The 25,721-nt window shown below is 38.4% G+C and overlaps 1 protein-coding gene and 2 non-coding genes across 6 annotated transcripts; 1 reads left to right on the top strand and 2 right to left on the bottom strand.

Moving 5' to 3' along the window:
* The first annotated feature begins 1,381 nt into the window (after positions 1-1,381).
* gtf2a1 (general transcription factor IIA, 1) lies at positions 1,382-13,776 on the top strand. 4 transcript variants are annotated; one of them, XM_017456718.3, is made up of 11 exons: positions 1,412-1,495; positions 1,627-1,661; positions 4,243-4,344; positions 5,487-5,643; positions 6,161-6,225; positions 8,510-8,579; positions 9,347-9,480; positions 9,594-9,695; positions 9,935-10,192; positions 10,298-10,387; positions 11,967-13,776. In XM_017456718.3, exons 2-11 carry the CDS (start codon positions 1,632-1,634, stop codon positions 12,072-12,074), a joined length of 1,116 nt encoding a protein of 371 aa, XP_017312207.1. In that variant the 5' UTR covers positions 1,412-1,495; positions 1,627-1,631; the 3' UTR covers positions 12,075-13,776. The 4 variants fall into 4 exon arrangements, with proteins under 4 accessions (XP_017312208.1, XP_017312207.1, XP_017312209.1 ...); XM_017456719.3 differs by lacking the exon at positions 1,627-1,661 and having other exon boundaries at positions 1,382-1,495; XM_017456720.3 differs by having other exon boundaries at positions 1,423-1,661; positions 8,564-8,579.
* A 2,376-nt stretch (positions 13,777-16,152) lies between these two features.
* Positions 16,153-16,225, bottom strand: trnar-acg (transfer RNA arginine (anticodon ACG)). The gene has a single exon. It is a non-coding gene; the product is annotated as a tRNA-Arg (tRNA).
* Positions 16,226-16,750: 525 nt separating this feature from the next.
* trnar-acg (transfer RNA arginine (anticodon ACG)) lies at positions 16,751-16,823 on the bottom strand. Its single transcript has one exon. It is a non-coding gene; the product is annotated as a tRNA-Arg (tRNA).
* Between the last annotated feature and the right edge of the window lie 8,898 nt (positions 16,824-25,721).

The following is a 25,721-nucleotide window of genomic DNA, read 5'->3' as shown; positions in this document are numbered from 1 at the left end:
ATATGGTAATGGTTTATATATATTTATATGGTTATAAATATGGTCAAAGTCTGATGTGGTAGGATCTCCCTGACACAAACCGTAGACGAATCACGGGTCAGACGACTCAGCTTCATTCAGGAGATTATTTTTCTGGCATAATAACAACTCTCCTAACCACAGAGGCATGCGGAGCCGTGCTTGTATAGTGTGCCAGTTGGCACTGGGTCAGTGGTGCAATGGATAACATGTCCGACTAGGGCTCAGAAGAGTCTAGGTTCAACTACTGGCTGGCTCAATTATTCCTTATATGATATCCTTTATGGATAATGGCACTGTTTGACTGATACAGAGATCAAACTAGAGTCTGCCCAATTCAAAAATTCCATGGCTTTGTTTCCCTTTGTTTATTTAAGATTATTTCTTATTATGAACTAATGGACTATTAATTCTCCTTACAGAATGTAATATATAAACATCATTCCAAATTAAATGCAGAATTCATGCATACACATTATTGCAATGCCAAAACTTGATATAATAAAGGCATGTTACAAAACATTATTTCCAACAAATCCAAGAGAAAGCTTCCAGTCTGATAAAGCTTCCAGTAAGTAGGTGCTACACATTGTTCTTTTTTCCTGATTATTTTCTGTATTACATAACAAAATAACCTCATTTATATTAAAAAAATATTCAAGTTACTATAATGTTTTAAAATAATGTAAAAATATTCATTTAAAAGAGCTTGGTTGCTTTATAGTCATTATAGCACATGGCATTATAACGGACTTATGATTATGAATAATTATCAAGGCATTATTTCACTTTATAGCACATTATGAGACATTTACAGAGCATTATTAAAATGTATGAAAATAATTATTAATATGTGTTTTATACATCACCAGTGTCGCGAAGTTTAATTTTTGCAATAAAAAAATACAATAGTAGTATTAATGAGCACTTTAACAATCATTGCTGCTGCACTTATACTTTATATTTGTGTGTATATATTTATATTATTATGCCTTGTGGATTTATCTCTTTTTTATTTGCACGTTTTGTGTCCAAAATATACATTATATGGTGTTCAAATTAGTGTGACTTATTATATAAAATATGTTGATGCTATAATAATAATAATAATAATAATTATAATAATAATAATACATTTTTCTTGTTCCTGTTGTTAAACGTTTGTGCCGTTCTATACCACGACTCGCACAACTCTCCAATCAGGGAGCTGCTCGCGAGCACTGACTGATAACCAATCACAGAACTAGGGGCGGGTCACTACTTGACCAACCCTAAAGCAGGACAGGGAGGGAGCACGAGAGCACGTAGTTTCGGAAATCTCGCGATACTTGGCGCGAAGCCCGCTTACTGCCCGTGCCCTATGGTCTCGCGCATCCTCAGGTCGGTATATAAAGGCGGAACGGCGACGGGAGCAGGACGGCTGGGACCGAGCAGCCCCGGGACTGAGATATCACTATATAGATCGTAAAACAGCTGGGTGCTTTATTTATTTATTTCTTTGTCTCCGGGCATACTTTTAAATATTTTAACTGCTTTTGAAGTTCTTAAACTGGTTGATATTTTTTTCCCTCGGTTGTGTTTTTTTTTTTTTTTTTAACACTACGGTAGTTAAAATGGCGAGCTCGGCCAACTCGAACCCAGTGGTAAGGACCCCGATCTCAGACTCACGGCGCTGAATACTGACAAAAACAAACCAATAATCCACGGTCAAAGCATTGCCGATGGTAGTCAGATTCTCATTGGGGTTTTTTCTAATTAAACTCAAAAACAGTTCTTGGCATTCCCATTAATATTAATAAAACAAGGCTAGCCACACGAAATCGGCCATTTTAACCGTCTTTCTGGAAAGCAGCTGTTCTATTAAATGGGGATCTCCATTGAATCTAATTGAATTTACTGCGTGCTATTGTGGATACATGATTAAAAATAGATTTAAATATATATATATATATATATTTTACAAGATTATGCAGGTTGTTGAGTCAAATTTAGTGTTTTGGGCGGTTTTAAGGAGATAGATTGCGGAAATAAAAGATTACAGCATAATTTTCGGCATTCAAACTACTCAAACTGTCTCCTTTTGGTTTTTAAAAATATATATTTATTTCTAAATATTAAAAAAAAAAAAACTAAGGAACCTTATATATATTTGGGATTTGGTTGTAGTTAAGGTGCAGTTTGCGCCATGTTGCTAGTCGGTAGCTGTAACTGAACCGCCGCCATGTTTGTTAACCTCGAATGCAGCCAAAATATCAGATAAAAACTATCACGGTTTTGTTTTTAAACCAAAAATGAAATAAAGTCGGATTCAGGAGTGTGTGCGGGAGCTGAAGTAGATCCGTAATGATGTGTGTGTTCAGAGAGTGTGTGTGTCTCCTCCTTTCCGCAGGCTGCTTTTATACACATACAGTGTCTAATATAGACTCGGGGAAGATGGGAAGGAGTTACACGCGCCACGTCACACGCTCACGCGCCATATAAAACCCCACCATCAGCACGCGCTTTAAATAGGAGCTGCATGGGCTCACGCCTGAACCCGGAGCACGAGCCTTAAATAGCGCCTTTATTTAATTACGTTGCAGAATTATCGTAAACCGCGATACTAGAATATCGGGGTATGAGAGTGCAGCGTTGTCTTTATCGCACTTAAAAAAAAAGAATGTATCCTTGATTTACGACAGCAACAATCTAATTATTGACCTTATACTGAATAAGATGTATAATATTGTGATTAAGGTGTTTACATGAGTTGCTTTTAGAATATTCCTTTCATGTTCCAATTTTACATGTAGTAGAACATAGTGCGATTAACAGCACACGTCATTACGTCCCCATGCCTCGACGTCCCTCCAGAATTTTACATATCAACATACAGTTGGTCTTCATTATGGTGCCATATACAGTTTTAGGTGTTTCATTTTTAATTTTACGAAAGCTTTGTGTGCAGTTAATTATTTGTCGTGCTATACATGCAAATAGATGACTGCTTGAAGCCGTGGGCTGCGTTCCAAACCGCGTACTTACTTACTATATAGAAATACATGTATCTCGTCTACACTATAGTAGGTAAGTACGTGGTTTCGGACTCAGCCGTGCTTTCTTGTTTGCCGTCAAACGGTTGAGCACTGCGTGTGTGTGTTCCCTATCGCAGAATGTGGTGAAAACTCCCACACGACGTTAATAATGCGATTAAAGTGTTTACATGTCTGTAATGCATGTCGATTATGTGACTAAAACAAGAGTACTCCACATGTCTTAATTCGATTTGTTTACTTCAAGTATGACTTTAATCGGATTAAGGTCATCAGAAATTGATGTTTACATGGTAGTTTTTTAATCAGAGTATCGTCTTAACCGGGTTAATATTGGATTATTGTTGTCAGTGTAAGCATTTTTTATATGGGATTGTATTGCTCATACACTGCAGCGATTTGCCAAGAATTTATTAAAGAATGACGCGTCATATTTCTTAAAATTAATTTTATTTATTTATTTATTTATAACCAATTTATAGTTACATTTCAAGTAGGCCTGGCCGATTACATAGATATCATGATGTATAATTACATGATGCATTTTTCTGAGATATCGGTGGTATGGTGATGTATTTTTGATGTTATTAATAGTTACAAATTAAATGGTAGTGAGTGAATGCATGCCGTTGATTCGACATAATTTAAAAACAAAAGCTTAACCTTTTGTCTTTGTAGGCATTAAAGAGAAGTACCCGTCAAAGTCATGTTTGATGTATTTTCAGTACATCATTCGGTCCTCCTTGAAACAAGGGTAGTTTTCATTCTCACTTGCATTATAGCAACTGTAACAGTTTTATTTCCTCTCACTCAAAGTTAATAAAGACAAAAAATAAAATGCAGAGTCATGTTACCGAGAAACCGCGAAGAAGTGTAAACTCCTCTGTCCTGAAGAAGTCAGAAAACTTAACGTTACAGCCTCACCTTGGAATGTTACAAACAGCTGACACTGGAGACTCCTTCCATAAACGTCCCTGTGAATGAGCCATTGCTATAGAAACGATAAGGAGCCCATTAATGTAAACCCGCGCTACTGTCCGAGCTGCTGTTATAGAAACTTAATCAACATCTTCTGACCAATCACAACCCAGAATCCAACAGCGCCGTGGGATCAATTATTTATTTACTTATTTAAAAAAAAAAAAACTCTACCTTTTTTAATTTTCATTCCCTCGTCTCTTTTGCATTCCAGCCTAAACTCTATAAAACTGTGATGGAGGATGTGATTAATGAAGTTCGAGAGCTGTTCCTGGACGAAGGTGTGGACGAACAGGTTCTCATGGAGCTCAAGACGGTAAGTGAGGAGAACACGTGATTAGGTGATGCGATGAGAACGCTTCGGCGTGTGTATGATCAAGGTTTGTTGGAGTTCTTAAAATAGCTTTAATCTGTTAATCAGATTATTAGTTATCTTGGCCTAAGCAGCCTAGCGTACAGATTCACAGACTGAGGGACGGGCAATATGACTATAATATTTATATTGCGATATTTTGCCATAACATACATCTTTTCTGGGATTTTTTAAATTACATTTTTAAAGATCAATGACAAACTCCGATTGGAAGCAGTTGGTTTTTTACTGAATCTTTAATATTGTGAAAAATGTTATTGATTTTTCCAAAAATACATTTTTCTACACATTAAATAAAAGTTTAATTGAACTCAGTTGTTCACAATTTTTTGCCTGGCAGTTTGTCATCACACCTAAACACCAGGATGCACATCGTGTATTGTAGAAACGTATCGTGATATAATATTTTTGCCTTTCCACCCATCTCTTATATCTTCTTCATAGTTGGTCTGTTTGTTTTATTTAAAGCCCATATCTTGTGATTTTACAGTCTCGTTTCGTCAGTCTTCATTTATTAGACTTTTAGTAAAGGTGTGTGTGAATGTTTGCGTGAACCAAACCGAACGAATAATTTTCTTCGTACTCTTGGGAGGTGGAATTTCCGGCACAGCTCGTTTGCATATAGCGACGCCCACAAAACTCCATAAAAGGTCAAGTGCGCAGACAGCTGGGAGCACAAAATGAACAATCAGGGTAAAGTCTGAAAAACAGAACCATAAGTTATAATAACTCACTTTTATGCCATTTAAATTATGTAATAGTATATAATAAGAAGAAAAAGAAGTGAGCTAGAACTGAATTTGTCGGGTAAAATGAATGTATCGTATGAATGATTGACGAGTACATCCATTCGTATCCAGCTTGATAAGAGGCCCGTTGTGTCGAAGCCGTTTCAGTCGAGATCTAAAAAAAGAAGCAGTGATCACTTTTTCCTGTCTAGTTTATAGTGATTTTTGTTCATTCATGGCCAGACAAAAGGGGAAGAAACATTTATCGCTTACCGTTTATCATCTGTGCAGTTAAACCACCTATTGCTGTTTGTTTATTTATTTATTTGTTTGTTTGTTTGTTTGTTTGTCCTGAAGCTGTGGGAGAGTAAGCTGATGCAGTCGAAGGCCGTGGACGGTTTCCACTCGGAGGAGCAGCAGGTTCTTCAGGCTCCACAGACGCAGGTTCCACAGGTCCAGCAGACCCAACAAACCACACAACCTCCACAGGTTCTCCTTCCTCCAGCACAGCAAGGTCAGGACTCAGGAAGGGGAAACAAAAGCCTTCCAAACATCTATGTGACTGTTAATAAAATAAAGTAATAATATCCATCTGCACATCCAGGCTGCACACTTACTCTTCTTTTTGGCCTGATTTCCAGTAACGTAATTTATAGATCATTTTTTAATGTCTTTGGGATCTGTGTTTTTTTTTTTTTGTCAGCGATTTTATGGATCAGCAATATTCTGGTCAAATGTTTCCTTTCACTACTTTTAGTAACTTTTTAATACTTTTCGGATCAGTGTGGTTTTAATATTATATTTGTGTTTATTCATTTTATTTGTTAGCGTATGTATTTAAGTATTTTTACATTTCTAATATTTAAAAAAAAATAAATTCTAGTAAAACCTTCGTTGGAAAGGCGGGGGGAGTCGACTAATATATTTATCAGCAATTTTATGGTCAAATATTTCCTCACACTTCTTGTAAAATTCCTTAAGATTTTATTTTATCGATTATTCCCCCGATTTTGTTTTTTTTTTCCCTCCAGCCCCTCAGCAGCAGGTGATCATACAGGAGCCCAAAATGTTGCAGCACATGAGCGCTACAGGCATGGTGAGGACATCACTCTCAGCTTTTATTTAATTTAGTTTTTAAACTTGTTGATATAAACAAATCTGTGTGTGTGTGTGTGTGTGTGTGTGTGTGTGTGTTAGGGATGTCACGATACCAAAAATCTAGTAGTCAGTACCGATACCACCAAAAGTACATGATACTTGATACCACAGTGTGGTGTAAAAAAAATAAATAAAATTAAAAGCTCTCCTGGAGGACATCCTCCTCTGGCTGATGCTGGCAAAAAGAGAGAGAGGTATTTTAGTCATCAAACACTGACTGACAATGACTAATAAAACCGGAGGCTACAAGTGTTAAGGTGCATTCCTAAACGCATGCATGTGCGCGCGCACACACACACACACACACACACACACACACACACCTCCCCTTATACTCTGAATGCAAGCATTAGTTTAAATTCACAGATATGGTGACAGGCCAAAAAGATTTATTAGAAGCATAAACATGTGAATAATTATTAGTGACATGAGGCTACATTTAGCTGACAGGACACGGGCTGAATGGTGATGCATGGTGGCCCATTAGGAGGTAGTTTATAACACTGCAATGTGTTAGCATCGTTAACAAATAACTGGCTATTGCTAACATTACATGGAGCATAACGTTAGCTGGTTTCACGACCACAATGCAGCTGTCTCAAACAAATATAATATAGGACCGTCTTTCAGGTGTTTCGCCAAATTCCAGGTGTTTCCTCGCTTTGTTTGAAATGAACGATAGCATCGATTGCACACCGGCTTCAGAGCATCAATTATGTTTGTCATCTGCCTCGAATGCGAAGTATTTACATATTTGACTCTTACCATCTTTCCTCTCAACGAGTCGGGGCTGAGCTAAACTTTTGTCCATCTTCTGTAGTTTTTCCCGTGTGCTGCTTCTTGTTGTTGTTGTTGTTGTTGTTGTTCTTCTTCTTCTTCTTCTTCTTCTTCTTCTTCTTCTTCTTCTTCTTCTTCACTTGTGGACCGACTAAAACACTTGCGCATATTTGCTGCCCCCATCAGTTCCAGAAGAATTGCAACCTCGTTACCTTCATTATCAACGGTACCTATGCTAACTGCAGAAAAACAAGTACCGTCACGTTTTCGGAATGTCGGTACTGAAGTCTCGGTTCTTGTGACATCCCGTGTGTGTGTGTGTGTGTGTACACTGGTGGTCAAAAGTTTGTGGACACTCGACTGAAATGTTTCTCGTGATCTTCAAAACCTTTTGATCTAAAGGTTTGTGATTTAAATGTTTGTGCCGACGTATTCATTTCTTTCATTAGAAAACTAACATTTTATTTACAAAAAATAAAAAATTTTAAATGGATGGCTTGGAGCAAAATATTCAGAAAAGCAGCCAATAAGTGTGCGTCTCAGGGAAATTCCTCAACAAATCAGGTGAGAAAATGCCAAGAATACATTTCTGGAAATTCTAGGCAAAAAGGCCGTGTATTTTGAAGATGCTAAAATACAAAATGATTTTTATTTATTTTGGATTTTTTATCACAACATAATTCCCATAGTTCCAATTGTGTTATTCCAGAGTTTTGATTACTTTATTATTCTAAATTGTGTAGAAAAAATTTAAATAATGAGTTTCTAAACTTTTGACTGGTAGTGTATGTGTGTTTGTGTATATACAGTGGGGGAAATAAGTGTTGAACGTGTCAACATTTTTTTTTTTTTTTTTTTTTTCTTTCTTTCAGTAAATATATTTCCAATGAAGTTATTCACATGAAATTTTCACCAGACATCAGTATTAATTCAAGAAATCCATAGATATAAAGAATTCCAAACGTTAAAGTCCATGAATAGTTATGTGTAACAAAGTGGAATGACACGGGGGGAAGTAGGTTTAAAAAAAAAAAAAAAAAAAAAAAAAAAAAAAAAAAAAGGTGAGCAGTGGAGTGCATTTGTGACACCTTGGTAATGAAAAGCCTTTTTATAGACCCATCAATCTACTAACCCAGCTGATATTAATGTGCACAGATAGGAGGTATAATTACTTATGGATTTCAGCTGCTTCCTTACCTTGCCTTGGAGAACTTCTTAGCGTGTTCAATGCTTTTTTTTCCCCCCGTGTCATTCCACTTTATGTATGGACTTTAATGTTGGAAATTCTTTATATTTACAGTTTTCTTGAGTTAATACTGATGTCTGGTGAACATTTCATGTGAATAACTTAATTGGAAATATATTTACTGAAAAAGATTTTGACCCGTCCAATACTTATTTCCCCCACTGTGTGTGTATATATAATGTGTGTGTGTTGTCTTTAGAGTGCAGCTGCCACTGCAGCGACTTTGGCATTGAACACCTCACCCTACCAACAGATCATCACTAATCAAGGTTAGTCTTAATATCCACAAAATATCTATTGATGATGATGATGATGATGATTATTACTTACTGATTACTACAGTAATGATTATTACTGATTACATTCCACATTATTGTTTCCATCTATTTTATACCTAATCACATCCTTTATTCTGGAACACAAATGAGACAGATGAATAAATATATTTTTATAAGTATTGAGATTTTAAAAATTTATTATCCCACAGTGCTTTTGGATTCTGATTGGTCAGAGTGTTTGTTAATGAGCTCATTCTAATGCTTTATCGTTTCTTTAGTAACAGCTTGTTCACAAGGAGGTGTCGTTATCCTGCTTAAAGTCCCCATAAAAAAATCTAACTGGAGGTTTTGTGGCGTTTCGTATGAACGTCAGCCGTAAGGTTTATCTATAAACAAGTGCGCGCTCGTATAGAAGATAGATGCATTAAAAATGTCCCCTCTCTCTGCCTCTGATACGGAGCGACAGTTTTGATGAGATCGTTCTGCACTTCGGCTTCTCGTCAGGTTTTCTGTCCAAGCAAACGCTCTTTACAAATTGAAGTGGCCCGCCCCCAACGTTATATTAAAAGAAATCACCTCCCCCACTTAACAAAAAACAAAAGGAGGAGCCACAATCATATATATATATATATATATATATATATATATATATATATATATATATATATATATATATATATATATAAAATATGACTTTTAGTTTGTGAGATACAAAGTGTCAATGTGTGTATATATTCTCATTTTGTGTGTGTGTGCAGGTCAGATCCTGCAGGTGGTGAGAGCTGCTAATGGAGCTCAGTACATCATTCAGCAACAGCCCCCCATCATGGTGCAGCAGCAGGTGCTGCCTCAGATACAGACCAGTGGAGTGCAGGCTCCGGTTATACAGCAGGTACACACACACACACACACACACACACACACACACACACACACACACACACACACACAGATGTCTATTATAAAAGGTAATGAATTGACTGAATGGTGTGTGTGTGTGTGTAGGTGTTGACCCCGCTGCAGGGTGGTCTTCCTCAGCAGACCGGTGTGATCATTCAGCCTCAGCAGATCGTCCTGACTCAGAATAAAGTGCAGCAGAACACTCAGGTCACCTGACTGAAGCAGAGTTTACTGTAAAACCACGTCCCCGAGTGTTTTACTCCTCTTATACCACCCCAATTATTACACTTCTTTTTTTTATTTATGAATGACGTGTCATAGTATTTACCTGCTTATAGTTAGTTACCGCTTGTGAAACATGTTAATTCCCATTCTCACTCGCATTACTGCAGCTAATAATCAACTGATACTCAACAGAATCAGTACCATGCGTGTGTGTGTTACAGGTGATGCAGGCGGCCATGGCTCAAGGACAGACACAAACACAACCCCAAACACACACACAAACTCCACAACAACCACAAACGGCACAACAGCAAGCACAGCCTCAGCAGCAGCCACAGCAACAAGCTCCCATGATGCTCCAGGTGGACGGAGCCGGAGACACGTCGTCGGAGGAGGACGAGGATGAGGAGGACGAATATGACGAGGACGAAGACGAGGACAAGGACAAAGACGGAGGAGAGGACGGACAAGTGGAGGAGGTGTGTGTGTGTGGTATTTATTTTGGGGAATTTGCGTCTATATCCAGCGTCTGAGGTTTTGTTAACGTAGCTAACCCGTATCATATGCTCCCTCTTTTCTCTCAGGAGCCTCTGAACAGTGGAGATGATGTGAGCGATGAGGAGGATCAGGAGCTGTTCGACACCGAGAACGTCGTCGTGTGTCAGTATGATAAGGTAGGTGTGTGTGTGTGTGTGTGTGTGTGTGTGTGTAAAAACGAAAAAGCAAAAACAAAGTTTAAATATGTTTATACTGAAATGTTTAGAGATCCTTGTGCTGATTTGTAGATTGATGATCGTGTACTGTGATGTCATGTATTTTAAAAAACGCTGGATGGAAACACCAGATGTGAATACAATCTCCAAAAGACATGCACAAACAGAATAAATTCATTGATGCATGTCAAAAAAAAGTCATGTGACTTGGATAATTGGCTCAGGAAAGTAAAAATGGAGACATTGGTGCAAACGTCGACTCGGAGTCCAGTTGGCTAGTCGACGATCCGCGAGAGGACGCCAGTGTTGGTGTGAAAGTTGAAGCGTCGTTCGAACAGTGCACGCAGATGAAGAGGAGATAGGGCTGGAAAAACTAAAGCGCCGCCGCATCGCTCTCTCTCTACTTAGAGACGTAGAAAAGGCTGATGCTGCATTTGACTGAACTTGGAATTACATCATTATCCATCTGCGAAGTGGGGAAAACCGTAAACGTCTCATTGAAAAATTTTTTAAATCGCAGCAGGTTTCCCATCGTCACATCACAATGCGCATTCAGCCGAAGCCGCCTTCGATTTGTGTACAGCAAACGTGAGTACAGCTAAAAGCTCTCATTTACCAACAAACACTGTGAAAGACTTCAACTCAAGGAGTTTTCTGCAAAACAAAGCATACAAAGACGCCACAATTTTTTTAAAAAGCTGCAGGAATCACAAAAACTCTGTGAAATCCTGTACGGGCCGATGAACTGTAGAGTCAGTGTTCTGGATTCAATAAGTGAACATGTATAATGCGTATATAATCAGTCATTGTTTTTGTGGTTGTTGCAGCCAAAAGCTCTCGATTTTGCTGTGTTTTTTTTTTTTTTAATTTTATTTTAATTTTTTTTTATTTGCGATGCAACCTGCAGAGGCTTTTTTGGGGTTTTGTGGAAAACTACTCAAATTGATGCACGTGAATCGAAGAGGGCTTGGGCCAAGTGCACGTCGTGATGAAGTCACGATTCATCACGGCCCAAATCTGCGGAAATCTTGAAAAATTGCACGCTCCTACGAATATTGCATTATTTTTTTTGTTATCGTAAAATGGTGAAATGTTGTAGGGACTGATGTACAGTATAACTGACTGAAAGGTGAGAGGTGCTGCTGTGTTTAATGTTGACGATGCTGCGAGCGGCCATTTTGAATCTAAGTCACTTGAGGAAACAGCCTTGAGTTCCTGTAGGAGCTGAGGAGGTGTTTTTACCTCGTCTGAGGTTGGGCATGAGTTTAGTTGAATGCAGAATTGATCGTACTGCACTGCTGTCGGCATTGTGGGTAATGTAGGAAACCACTGACCAGTGTGATGATAGACCAACATGTCCATGAAGGACAAAAATAATTATTAAAACTTAGAAGCTGTTGTAGGCTGCATGACTTTATTTATTTATTTATGTATGTATGTATGTATGTATGTATGTATGTATGTATGTATGTATGTATGTATGTATGTTCAGGAAATTAGTTAGGGTGGATTTGAACCTTTCTCTCATTGTCACCTGCAGATCCACAGAAGTAAGAACAAGTGGAAGTTCCACCTGAAAGATGGGATCATGAACCTGAACGGACGCGATTACGTTTTTTCCAAAGCCATCGGAGACGCCGAGTGGTAAACGAACGAAACCACGGACTCCAGTGTGAGTGAGTGAGGGACATGTCAGATTTCTACAGGAGGGACAGGACTGTTTTTCAGCATCAGGAGAAAACCCACACTGCGTGGGGATGAAGAAGAAGAAGAAGGACGTCCCGGGGAAGAAAAAAAAAACAGCAAAAATATATCACCTGTACATTTCTAGCGTGTTTTAGTCAGTGGATCTACGACGACTGCCATTTTCCTTTGGCTTCCTTCATCCTCGGATGGACGTCTATAACTCGATATGATAAACTTTTTAATGCCCAGTTTGAACAAAACAAAACGAAACGCTCGAGTAGAGGCTTCGTGAGCGGATATATATCGTAGTGCCTCGAATTAGCTGTGAAAGTAGGCATGTGCCGATGTTTGTGTGTGTTCTTGTTTATCGCGATGAAACCTTCGATATCGCCGCCATGTCCGTTGTCGACTGACTTTACAGGACGGACATAACGCTGCCTTCAGATTTGTCCCAACATGGCTGTCTTTACCCCCCTGAAAAATTCGTAATAATTGGAACGGCACGACGACGATATTGTACTCCTCGCATATCGCAGTGTTCTTCGTAACCGATTAACGGCACGTGCCTGCTGGACCCCCAGCGTTCGTACCTGTAGATTAGCCTGTCGGTTTGTCGCCTCGTTAGTTATGCGGATAAAAGTTTCGGATTTCTGTACTTGGCAAGTCCTGTGACATGTTGGACACACACACACACACACACACACACACACACACACACACACACACACACACACACACACACAAAAAAATTTGTTCCCTTTTTATATTTTAAGATTAAGATTTTTTCCAGCATTTCAAAGAAGGAACACTAAAACATAATATTGACAGCAAAATATAAAATGTAACCCTGTTTTAGATATTATTGCGGTGTGTGAGACATTTACAGCTGGTTAAAGGATTAATACACTGTCAGTGTGATGCCTCTATAGCATGCATAGTCCTAATGGCTTTAATCTCACTCTCTCCCTGTGTGTGTGTGTGTGTGTGTGTGTGTGTGTGCGCAAAATCAAACTTCAGCCATGTCCCATTGTTCATTATTATTATTATTGCTGTTGTTCTTTGTATTATTTCCGCTGTATTTATTCCCGAAAGCTCAGGCACCATCACCCACGGAGGATGAATCTGCACCACACTGTGCTCTTAATACAATTCGTTTGTAAACATAAACGTTTCTTTTGTTTTACTTTAGAACTCATGTCTTTTTTTTTTTTTTTTTTTTTTTTTTTTTTCTTCTGCTTTTTTCCTCCTTCTCCTTTTCCCCTGTTGACAATTCATCTGCTTTTATTTCCATGCTGTAACACAATCTGAGAAATGGGCATCTGGGTTATTTTTCTTCTCTTCTGTCCTCTTCTGTGATGATGATGATGATGATGAGTCTGAACTCCAGTAGAACTGTATTTATATTGCGATCATGCTCGGGTGGATGGACGGTTTATCACACCATTTTTTTTCACCCTTTTTTTTTTTTTTTTTCTTCCACTCGGTCATAGATTTTTATGTCTTGTTTAATCTCCTGCTTGTTCTTTTATTGTCTGTGCCTTTCGATATTATTTGAGCTATCAGGTATTTTGCGAGGAAGCGGTAGCCTTTTTAGAGTAAAACCCTTAAAAGAAACTGTACGCTTTGTTTTTAATGATTGTTAATAAATCGTGCGCTGAAACTGAGTCTGAAGTGGAAGTGAGTGTTAATCATCACACGTTATTAATCCCCAAAAGTGACGAGCACCTGAGGATTATTTTCTTCTTCTGTATAACCGTTCATTTAACCTCCACCGTCTGTCTTCAAAAAACAAACTATTTTTAAAAAATCTACTTTCTATTACAGACTCTTTGGATAGTAAAGGCTCCTTAGCTTCCTAAATCTAGTTTCTACTTGGAATCATCTGAAAGTTTTGAAGTTTTTAGGTATTCTTTGGTTGTCCTGGAGCAGCCCATGTTCTGTACACACCTGATTCAACTCTAATTATCAGACCTTCCTAAGTTGAAGTTGTTACAGCTGGGAAAACACTCCACTGTGCAGGACGGCGGGTTCTTCCTGACCAGGGTTGGAAACCTGTGCTTTAGAGGATTTTATTTTAGAGGATTTTTCTACAGGGTGTCCCAAAAGTCTCCATACATAGACATTAACACTTTTTAGCAAGATGTGTGTGTTCCAAAATTTTTCATACTTCATTTATATTCTATACCGATCAGCTATAACATTAAAACCACCTGCCTAATGTTGTGTAGGTCCCATTGAGGCATGGGGACTCCACAAGACCTCTGAAGGTGTGCGGTGGTATCTGGCACAAAAACGCTAGCAGCAGATCCTTTAAGTCCTGTAAGTTGCGAATTGGAGCCTCCATGGATCGAATTTGTTTGTCCAGAACGTCCCACAGAAGCTCAGATTGAATTGAGATCTGGGGAATTTGGAGGTCGAGCCAACACCTTGATCTCAGTCATGTTCCTCAAACTGTTCCTGAACAATTTTCAGCAGTTCACCGGTTGTCCTTCCTTGGACCACTTTTGGGAGGTACGAACCAATGCATATCGGGAAAACCACACAGTACCTGGTGTTTTGGAGATGCTCTGACCCTGTCATCTAGCTATCACAATTTGGCCCTTGTCAAAGTTGCTCAGATCCTTACGCTTGGCCATTTTTCACTTACTGCGTAGTAAATATATCCCACCCCTTTTACAGGTGCCTTTGTAAGGACACAATCAATGTGATTCACTTCACCTGTCAGTAGTTTTACTGCTATGGCTGATTGGTGTATATTATTTTTCAGATAGCCTTTAAGAACGCCTTTGACAAAAGAAGAACGTTTTGAAATCATTCTCATGGCTGGATCGGGACGCTGTCGTGATGTTGCGATGGACTTTTAACATGAAACATGGCGAATACATCACACCCGACACTGTTGCCAAATTTATTAACAAATTCAAAAATACTTGACGTGTTGCGAACCAACCGGGAAAAATTGGAGGTCCACGAACATCCACTGACGACGGCTCAACTGACTTGGTGCTGGTGTACATAGTCCCCTGTGTGTGGAGATTTTTGGGACGCCCTGTAGGTTTAACGCAGCCATTACAGCACTGAAGGAATCTGTAAGTCTCAAATCACACTCTCACCATAAAGTGTTCAAGTTTAAACCCTTTAACGGTTGATGTGATCTTTTGTGGGTATCATTTGTTTGCGGGTTCCAACTAGAACCCCATGATGAAGTGGAGTCCTTAACTAATCCAAATATCTCTTGAGGCACCTTTTGTGTGACCACCTATTTAGTCACTCTGGTGGTAGAAACACAGAGTTTTTAAGTTGTTACTTAGAGAGAAATCCACACGTCCTTGTGTTTTCACGTTTCATAATCCTTCACACAAGAACATCCATTGGGTCCTTTAGTTGGTCAAGTTTGGTTAAAATCTGTTTGAACATATTTGCAAACACAGTTTAAACTGATGAGGGGGTCAGTATTTTGGATTTTGAAGTTGAGAATTACAATGCTTTAATAAACATTAGATGTTAAAAGTGGTGTGTTTTATACGAAATATAACACAACAGTTAGTTCTGTTCCATGAATCTGATTGGATGAACAGCATTCCAAGAGTTCTACTATGTAATATAACCGCACTGAGACGTTTCACTGCGCTCGTTTGTGTTCGCCATGTACAATTCCAATTCTAGCGATAGTTTGTTGATCTAAAACAGTTGCTACAGTAGAGTTAGCGACACCATCAGCGGACTTGACAAACGATACATTTTTCATGAAAATATGTCTGTGTGTAGGAATGCAGTGAGTAAACACTGAAAAAAAATACCAGAAAAAAATTCCAAAGTGTTTATTAACAATAATAGTTAACATTAAGGCCTCATTCTTGACCAGAATTATAAAAAAAATCAGTTTAGCATTGTTACATTGATGATGCAGCTGATCTTTAAGGTAAATGTTTTTTTTTACCTCCAGAATTCAGTGAGTCCCAGTCAAATTTTAGAGTGTAGCAACTATTATTTACTTATTAATTTAAGTTTTACTAACCAAACAAACAAAAGTATTTCTTCGAGCCAGCCAGGAGTCGAACCTAGAATCTTCTGATCCGTAGTCAGACGCGTTATCCATTGCGCCACTGGCCCGGATAATAAGCCGAGGTACGCGGAGCAGCATAAACAGATTGATAATTTAAGTAACGTTTTTTTTTAAAGTCCTACGCACAATTAAAACTTTTATCGCCATCATTATTTATAAGCCAGCTATCTGATCAGAAACCTTTAATTTTTTTAGATTAAAATAAGAATAAAAGAAAAAAATTTCCACATTGATTGTTACAGGTGACGTGTGTGTGTTACTGTTTTTTAGACATGAGGCCTGTTCCTGGTGTCAGTATCGCTAAATTAAAAAAAAAATCAATTCATAATAAAAGAAAAGTTTATTCGTAATAATTCCCCGTTTACTATTAACTCCAAAATTCAGAGATCAGGGTCAGAGATGTTTAATTGTATGTTAGATATGATCCGTAAACATCGAAAATTGAATGGGGGGAATTTAAATGAAACATAGCTACTGATTTATAGCAAGTGAAAACAGCTAGATTTTACGGAGAGAACATTCAAAACTAAATAAAGGGGAAAAAAGAAATTAAGATAGAAAAGGAACATCCTCGAGCCAGCCAGGAGTCGAACCTAGAATCTTCTGATCCGTAGTCAGACGCGTTATCCATTGCGCCACTGGCCCGGATAAAATAGCAGGCCAGGAGTAGAGCTTATAAAGGAGAACATTTATTCGTATTTAATTTAATTATTTACTCGTGATGAACATGAACATGTTCTTTTTAGTCTAAAGACGAGGAAATTGTGACGAAAATTAAACCGAGATTCAATTAAGGTTTGTGTTTACAGATTTTCCACTCGGTGTTACCTAACGTATGATTAAAAAAAAACAAGTCGCTAGAGGGCGCCTGGTGACGCCATAGATTAATTTGCATTGAATCGTTATGATATTTGCATATCAAGTTACAAATTAAGCCATACGAGGAAGGAAAACTATCTAAAATAGACACGTAAGAATACAAGAGAGCTTTATTAATATTATTAGGAGTTGGGAAATAGACATAAAGGATATGGTCACAGATGGAATAACTTTGGTTGTTGGGAACAATGGTGATCGGTGATTGGTTGTTGGGAACAATGTGATCAGTGATTAGTTGTTGCCTTTACACATTGGTGATCAACCTGCTCTCTCAACTTGTATTGTCAGCAGCTTTGATGTGAGCTGGAGAGATGTATCAAATGTCACTAACATCTGCTCAAAAAGTCACCAGATTTGTTGCTAGGTTCATTTTTGCAATAAAGTCGCTAAAGCGGTTTAAAAAGTCACCAAATCTAGTGACAAAGTCTTTCGTTGGCAACACTGTTCATCACTGAGCTGGATATGACCTGTGTACTAAGATTCACAGGTCATACAGCTACCGTGACCTGGCTAGTCAGATTGTGTCTCTGACAAATGAGTATAATTTACTACTCTTACTGCTCAAAATGCATAAGCATTTTTTCCACCAGGTACGTTATGAGAAATTTATCTGACTTAATGTTTCATTGGAAATTACGTCCATACATTTAATTAACGCGTCGCGTTTTGAGACGTTATGCTTTTATGTAAGTGGAAGAATGAAAAACTGTCCACTAGGGGGCGAACAGAGCAAACATCCAGATTTTAGGATTAAAAACTCAGTTCAAGGCTTTTAGATTGAGAGTTTTAGTAGTTTCAACAGATACAAAGCATCAACTCTAAACCTAACCCTAACCCCGTGTGTGTATATTCTCATTTTTGGTGTGTGTGTGTGTGTGTGTACCTGCTGTATAACCGGAGCCTGCACTCCACTGGTCTGTATCTGAGGCAACACCTGCTCCTGCACCATGATGGGCTGCTGAGGCTGAATGATGTACTGAGCTCCATTAGCAGCTCTCAACACCTGCAGGATCTGACCTACACACACACACACACACACACACACACACACACACACACACACACACACACACGCACGCACGCACGCACGCACTCACACGTCTATTATGAAATGACAGTATAATGAATTCACTGAATGGTGTGTGTGTGTGTGTGTGTGTGTGTGTGTGTGTGTGTGTGTGTGTGTGTGTGTGTGTGTTAGGTGTTGACCCCGCTGCAGGGTGGTCTTTCTCAGCAGACCGGTGTAATCATTCAGCCTCAGCAGATCGTCCTGAGAGCTAAAGTCTGAGATAAATGAGGTAAGGAAAATAATCTACAAGTGGTGCAGATTTTAAATGACGGCCAATTTGTCCAGGACCGGCTGTCCCAGCAAATTCATCCCAAGAGCAGACGGTCTGATTCAAAAAGAAGTCTCCAATAACCCCAAGATTTCATCACAGGATCTGCTAGTAAGTCTTGCAAGTGTCTGTGTCAAAGTGCATGCTTCTACAATCAGAAAGAGATTGCACAAATCTGACCTGCATGGGAGGCGTGTCAGGAAAAAGCCTTTGCAAGACTACAGTTTGCAAACAGGCAAACTGAGCACACAGGCAAAGACCAGGCCTTTTGGAATAATGTGCTCTGGACAGACGAATCAAAGTTAGAGTTGTTTGGCCACAGTAACAGCAGACGTGTTTGGCAAAAGACCAAAGACAGCTTTTCAGGAAATGCACCTCAAACCAACTCTGAAGCACAGTGGTGGAAATGTTATGGTTTTGGATTGCTTCGCCACAGAAGAATATCACATCTATTGAGAATTCTGTTGAATAAACGATTGAAAAAGTGACTTTCCCTTGTGGTTTTTTTCAAGTTTCTTCAACTTTAATTCTAGGTACTGTTTCAAAGATGATCAAATGTTTCAAAGATGATCAAATGTTGTCCAAATATGTCAAAAAAAGCCAACAATTTCCATGGGGTGTACTTATTTTTTCACATGACTGTACATACAGAGATATAAGGAGAACAGTCCAACGAATTTAGTTTAACAGAACCCTTTCTGAATGTTTTCTTGTACACAGAAGGTAAACCTCCACCAGAAGGTTTTATGGGTGGAATGTTTTTATACAACATTCCTGTAATGTTACTTTAAAAGTTGTAGCTATAAGATCCTTATTTGTGAATTTGTTTTAGCCCATATTCTGCAAATTCCCATCGGGATCACTAAAGTATCCATCCATCCATCCATCCATCCATCCATCCATCCATCCATCCATCCATCCATCCATCCATCCATCCATCCATCCATCCATCCATCCATCCATCCATCCATCCATCCATCCATCCATCCATCCATCCATCCATCCATCCATCCATCCATCCATCCATCCATCCATCCATCCATCCATCCATCCATCCATCCATCTCATCACAGGGGTTGAATGTTGAGTTGCATTAACTTCCATGTAAAGCTGAAGTGCAGCAGAAACAAAAGATACTTCAGTCAAGTTCAAAGTTTGAAACACTCCTCATGACACAGGCACATGGAATGCCAGTCATGTGATTCACAACCTAAAGTCTCAGTGGTTCGGGATTTCCTTTATGTGTTGCATAACATTCTGCTTTCTGAGGAATTGTGGAAATGGAAACCTTCCTAGTATGATAGTTGGACTTTTTTGTGTGTGTGAATGTGACTCACTCAATGAATACAGCATTCACTGCGTGTCACATTTTACATTAATATTGGCACTGTATAAAAGCTAAAAATTGATAAACCAACAATACCCTCCCCAAATAAATAAAATGTATTCATGTATTTATTTATTTAAAATACAATGCTTTTAAAATACAGCTTATTTACTTGTTTGTTCGTTTGTGCCTTTTAAAATCTATTTACGGAGTTCCAAACAATTCATTCATTCATAAAAATCTGTCATTTCTTCATAAATGTTGCACTTAAAAATGTGACAAATGTCCTAAATCAGTGTGGAATATAAACTGAGTCACACGGTTGCGAGCCTGTAGACCTACATTCACATCCCACTGTCTGATCTTTATAGTGTGGTCATGAAGAAGGCCGTGTGTCTCACACATTACTCATGCCGGTGCCCCGTAACTGGACAGCCTAAAACTCCCCGTGTACATATAACCTTTAACCTGTTAAACACACAGGCCCGGCCACAGTACTTTCACTGTCATGTAGTGTCCTTTTACTAGTGTACTTTTACACTCCTGCTGTCTAGAAATACCTGTAAGAATGAAACACACATTAAAGAAGCAATCAAAGAAGTGCAAAGTAGAAAATACAACAAGTGAGATCAAAAATAATCTCAGCTGACAGAGATGGAACGTTCCTGTATATTTCTGTAACACGTTATAAAACATCTCCTGTAACACTAATCTCCATAACGTTAGTATATAACGCTGTTTTCAGAGTTATACAAAAAACACGTACGATTGCATGTATGAACGTTGCGGGATGTTGTAGCAGCGTTGTAGGAATGTTTACAAATGTTGTGTAGAAAAACATTCTCAGACCACACACACACACACACACACACACAAAACCTAACATTAGAGATTCTAATAACTTGGCAGTTGAGAACGTATCGAAAGAACTAGTAAAAGAAATGGTAATGATGATAATGTTTAAAAAAACAGACAGCTCCTATCATTTAATATATGTGCTGTGTGGAACGTGTCTCAGTTTCAATAATGGAAATGAAACCTGCCTGATCGTTCAGAACACTCTGGTTTGTGCACCTGCACATTTTGGTCACAACTTTACCACATTTTGATAAATTTAGCAAGAGACCTGGGCCACATGGAGCCAGAAACATCCAGAAGCACTAAATATAGATTACTCACACAACAAGGGAAGGTCATGTAACCTACAAGTTAAACTAAAAACCATAAAAAACAAGAACAAGGTCAAAAACATCATGACCCCCCTCCTCTCTCTCACTCACACACACACACACACACACACAAACACACACACACACACACACACACACACACACACACACACACACACACACACACACACACAGAGATATGTGTACAAAATTCAAACTGAATTGATCTTAAGTGATTAAAACATGTATCTTTCATCACTTAATTATGGAAAAATATAAATTGAATGAACATTGAATATATTAAACTGAATTTGTGGTAGAACAGAGAGAAATGATAAGATAAGATAAGATAAGATAAGATAAGATAATACTTTATTAACCCCCAGACGGAGACATTTGGGTGTGTTCTGCAACATCTAGGAAGATCTAGGAGGAAAAAATGTTTAATAAACTCATACTAAACTTTTTTTAAAGGTGTGTTCTGTGTATTTTTTTAGAATGTTGCTAGGTAACACATATATAAACATTCCTGCAACACTGGTGCAACATTTTCAATGACTGACACCAACATTGTATTTCCACATAATGTACTGGGCAATAACCCGTATTACCGCATATGTTTATAGAACGTTGTAGTAACGTTATGTATGTAAACTGTCAAATAGTAATGAAACATTCTGATAACGGTGTCTCTGTTATCAAGCGATATAGATGATCAACAGTTCTGAAGTTTCTGATAATACACTTTAAAGCAAGCAAAATCAGGAAGGATCTAGGAACTTTTAAATCTAAGAACTTTTAGTGTTTAGTGTTCTGAGAACGTTTTCTGACAACCTTCACACAACCCTGATGCGACAGTTTGTGTACTAGTTTTTTTTCTTTCCACAGCGCTCTACTAAGCTGAGCTCTGGAAAGTTACAAGAACGTTTTTCAGATAACGCTTATCTGAACTTTCAGATACTACGCTCTTTTTATTCTGAATGGAAATGTCGTGTGAGCAACGTTCTAATAAGATTGCAAAGCAAACCCATATTATACTGCATGCTTTTAGAAAGCTACGGTTCTACTGTAGGACCTTTTCATTCAATCGGTCAGGTTTTCATTTCTGGTTTTTGAATGTTACAATAAATAGTAGCTTACTGTCTATATAAAAAAAAATGTGTTTGTGTGAGGTTCTAGACCATAAACTTTACAAGCTGACCTGAACCTCTTGAACACTTTACTAAAAGTTCTAATGACACTCTTTATACTTGAGGAATTTCAGGCAGGAACTTTATTTATTTTTTTTAACATTACAACCTGAGCTTCTTGAAACTGGGTTCTGATGTTCTGCTAACACTCTGTATTAGTTCTCAGTGGTTCTGAACGTTCTAATAATGTTCTTTAATGGAAGGAGGAGACCTACGTAGCTATAGTATAGAATAGAATAGAAAACTTTACTGTCATTGCATCGAAGAACAATGAACTTTCAGAAACTGCTCAGCAGTGCATCAATACACGCATACACATAAACCACACAATCACATTCCGTACATACATTTTCCTTAATAATGTATTTTCATTCTTTTCAAAACACATTTACATTGCATTACATTTTATTCATTTAGCTGAGGCTTTTATCCAAAGCGACTTACAGATGGGAAAATAAAGTTTACATAATAATATGTTGTTGTTGTTTTTTTTATTTTTCAAAGCAACATATCAAGTGGAGAACGATACAAGTAGTGCTACCATACAATATTTTAAATTGAGTTCTAGAGGCGCAAAGTGCACAGAGTAGAGGTGTAAGAGCCAGCGTAAGTGCAGAATTATTTATTTATTCATTTGAATGGGGATAAGTGAGGGGTTAGTTAAGTGGGTCTTTAGCCTCTTTTTGAAGATAGTTACGGATTCTGCTTTCTGGATTGAGGTTAGAAGTTTATTCCCCACCACAGAGGGACAGCATGACCTTCCTCAAAACTTTTGAAAACTATTCTGAGAATGTTCCCTGCTACCTGGGGACGTATTTCATAATGAGGTGAAAGGTTAGACGGCGTCCCTGTGAACGTTTTCTCTAAGCCACTCCCAGTGTACCCTCAGAAGAACATGAGGAATTTTTGTGTGTGTGTTAATGCGTCAGGAACAAAGGACTGTGACGTAACACACACACGGGTGTGTTCTCTCATCTCGCCACGGTGTGTCTCAGTATCACGAACTGAACTGTGTGTCTTGGAGATGGTTGCTAGGAAGATCCTGTGGAATGTAAACAGACACTGAGTGGTTTCCAGTTCTATTGTCAGTCAGGTAGTCACACAAACCCACGTCTAACTACACAGACGGAGTTTCCCCTCTGAATTTTTTTTTGATTGTCTGTTTAGTGAAACCGGACGCCCCCAAACAAATCCTCAGCTCTCTTTTGTTTTAAAAAAGTACAACCACAGTCTAGATTTTCATTCTGTGATCAGTCTGCAGCAGACGTGTAGATCTGCATCGATTCTGGCTGCGAATTCTGACGCATTCCTCTGCGTCGTACACCATTTTGGAAACCACACGCATGTGGGGGGGGGGGGGGGGGGGGGGGGGTGTGGACGAATACATGCTAGACAGAAGTGAGGAAGTGAGGTATTTAAAGCTCCTCAAGTGTAACCCCCCAGATATCCGTCAGAAAAAGAAAAAAAACCTACAGGAAACAGTTGTTCTAACAGAGAGCCTTCATCACAAGACCAAATTACAGCATTATTTTCTTTATTATTGCAAACAAGAAAAAAAAAAACATCATAAAAGTCGTACCTCAATAGGGAACCTTCAAGTCTTTTGCAAAACCCTTCAAGATTCCAAATTACAGTCTTTTTTATAAAGCTGTGAACATTTAATAAATAAAATTAGTGTTATTTCTACCTGCACGCAGAGGACTAGTTAAAAACTGGTTAAAACCTGTCAAAAATTTGGGTTCCTTACATTTTCTTTCGGATGTCCCTTTTGTACAACAAGGTATTTTGTTGTTTAGTCAGTTGAGAACCCTTAGGTTAGGGTTGACACAATTACAGCATTTATTTTTCTTTATTATTACACACTTATAGAGAAATGAGGTCAACTCTAACACATATATAAGGTTTCTTTTATTACCCCTTAAGGGGAACCCTTAAAGTTTCCATGTCAAACTTTACAACAGTGTTTCCTTGTCAGAAAAGGTTCCAAGTAGAACTTTTTTTAAAAGTATGCATTCTTTTATTATTACACTATTCTGAAACACCCCCCCCAAAATGTTCACATCTATAAGTGATATACTGTAAGGTTTCAGTGGTTGTGCCTCCAGGGGAATCCTTAAAGTTTCAGTGCAGAACCCTACAACAGAGTGCTTCCATATCAGAACAGGGTTCCAGACTAGAACTGGAGTCTTTTAAGGAAATGAAAAAACCCCATATCCCTTAGTGAACTAGCATGCACAAGAGTAAAACTTGTTATACTTGTTACTGTGTGTGTATGTGTGTGTGTGTGTGTGTGTGTGTGTGTGTGTGTGTGTGTGTGTGTGAGTGAGTGAAAATAAAATGGCAGACATTTTATTTTATACAGAAGTGAGGGCCAAACCACAGGGAATGTGTGAATGGAAAATTGCTAAGCTTTAGTCAGCCCCAGCGAAGACGATCAGCGCTGGTGTTTTCTGCAGGGAGAGTCCCAGCAAAGTCACAAAACACTCCCATAAACCCCGGACTGAGGGGCCTTCCATTTCTACAGAGCACTCGTAACTCACGCCACACATTCAACGCATCCTTACTACTCAGTCTGCTTCATACTTTAAAAAAAAAATAAAATCCATTTTCATTCTTTTTGCATCATAAAAACAACCTCCAAGTTGAACAAAGCATGTAACAAGCTACAGGGTGTCTGAAATATCAGGAAACGATGGGAGTCAAACCACATAAAACTAATTTTGTATTTATTATTTACAGAATATTCTGTACATGTTCACCGTTACCACCTCTACACACTTCCTCAGCTTCTCAGCCGCTTGATCACTCTTTTGCATCAGTATATTCCCATGGGTTCCTGACTTTTTACTGCATCTTTACTACAGTCATACGCTTAGCATAACAAACAAAAAAAGCTTAATCTAGACCCTTAAAGGTTCTCCGGTTTGATGTATAAGCACTTCTGGGAGCGCAGAACTCTTAACTATTCACAAAGAATCCCTTAAGGAACCAATTAACAGCTAACAGTGTACCATCATTGCAAAGGACAAAAGTACAACATTTACATTTCTTTATTATTACACGCTCAGGAAAGAAGGTCAAATCTAGAACCTTCTTCAGTCTGTCCCTCTGGGTGGAACCTTAACGTTTCCTGAAAAACCCTTCAACAGAATGTTTCCCTGTCAGAAAGAACCGTTTAAGGAAGATGAGTACCTTTAACTATTTAGAAATATATCAAGCGTTTTCTAGCAGTATATCATCACACACAAGATTCGAAGTAGAATTGTATTAGTACTATTTCTAAGAACCTTTGCGGAACCTAAGAACTGAGAACTTTTGGGGAACAATTATTGCAAAACAGGAAAACTGCAGCATCTCTTTTTCGTTACGGGGAAGAAGGTCAAATCTAAAAGTTCTTTTGGTTGTGACTCTTAAAGTTTTCTAAAGAACCCTTAGAGGTTCTCTGTCGATCCTGACAAAAGAGTGTTTGAACATCAGACAGAGCTCAGAAACCTTTTAAGGAAACTAAGAACACTTAATTATCTAAATTCTCCGAGTGTACCTGCATGCGCAGGAGTAAAACCTGTGATAAACTCTTAAGATCTATGCACAGGATTTAACGGTGCTTCACACTCTTAAATCTAGAACTTTTCACGGTTCTT

Source organism: Ictalurus punctatus, chromosome 25 (genome assembly GCF_001660625.3).
Source record: "Ictalurus punctatus breed USDA103 chromosome 25, Coco_2.0, whole genome shotgun sequence".
Classification (NCBI taxonomy): domain Eukaryota; kingdom Metazoa; phylum Chordata; class Actinopteri; order Siluriformes; family Ictaluridae; genus Ictalurus; species Ictalurus punctatus.
Note: the sequence above shows the minus strand (reverse complement) of the source record. Positions and strands in the feature narration are given on the sequence as shown.

Bases quoted from the DNA above. Each gene is read 5' to 3' on its own strand.
- gtf2a1 (XM_017456718.3), top strand. From the start codon at position 1,632: ATGGCGAGCTCGGCCAACTCGAACCCAGTG. The intron at 6,226-8,509 runs GTGAGGACATCA...TGTTGTCTTTAG, and splicing joins ACATGAGCGCTACAGGCATG to AGTGCAGCTGCCACTGCAGC. The intron at 10,388-11,966 runs GTAGGTGTGTGT...TGTCACCTGCAG, and splicing joins TCGTGTGTCAGTATGATAAG to ATCCACAGAAGTAAGAACAA.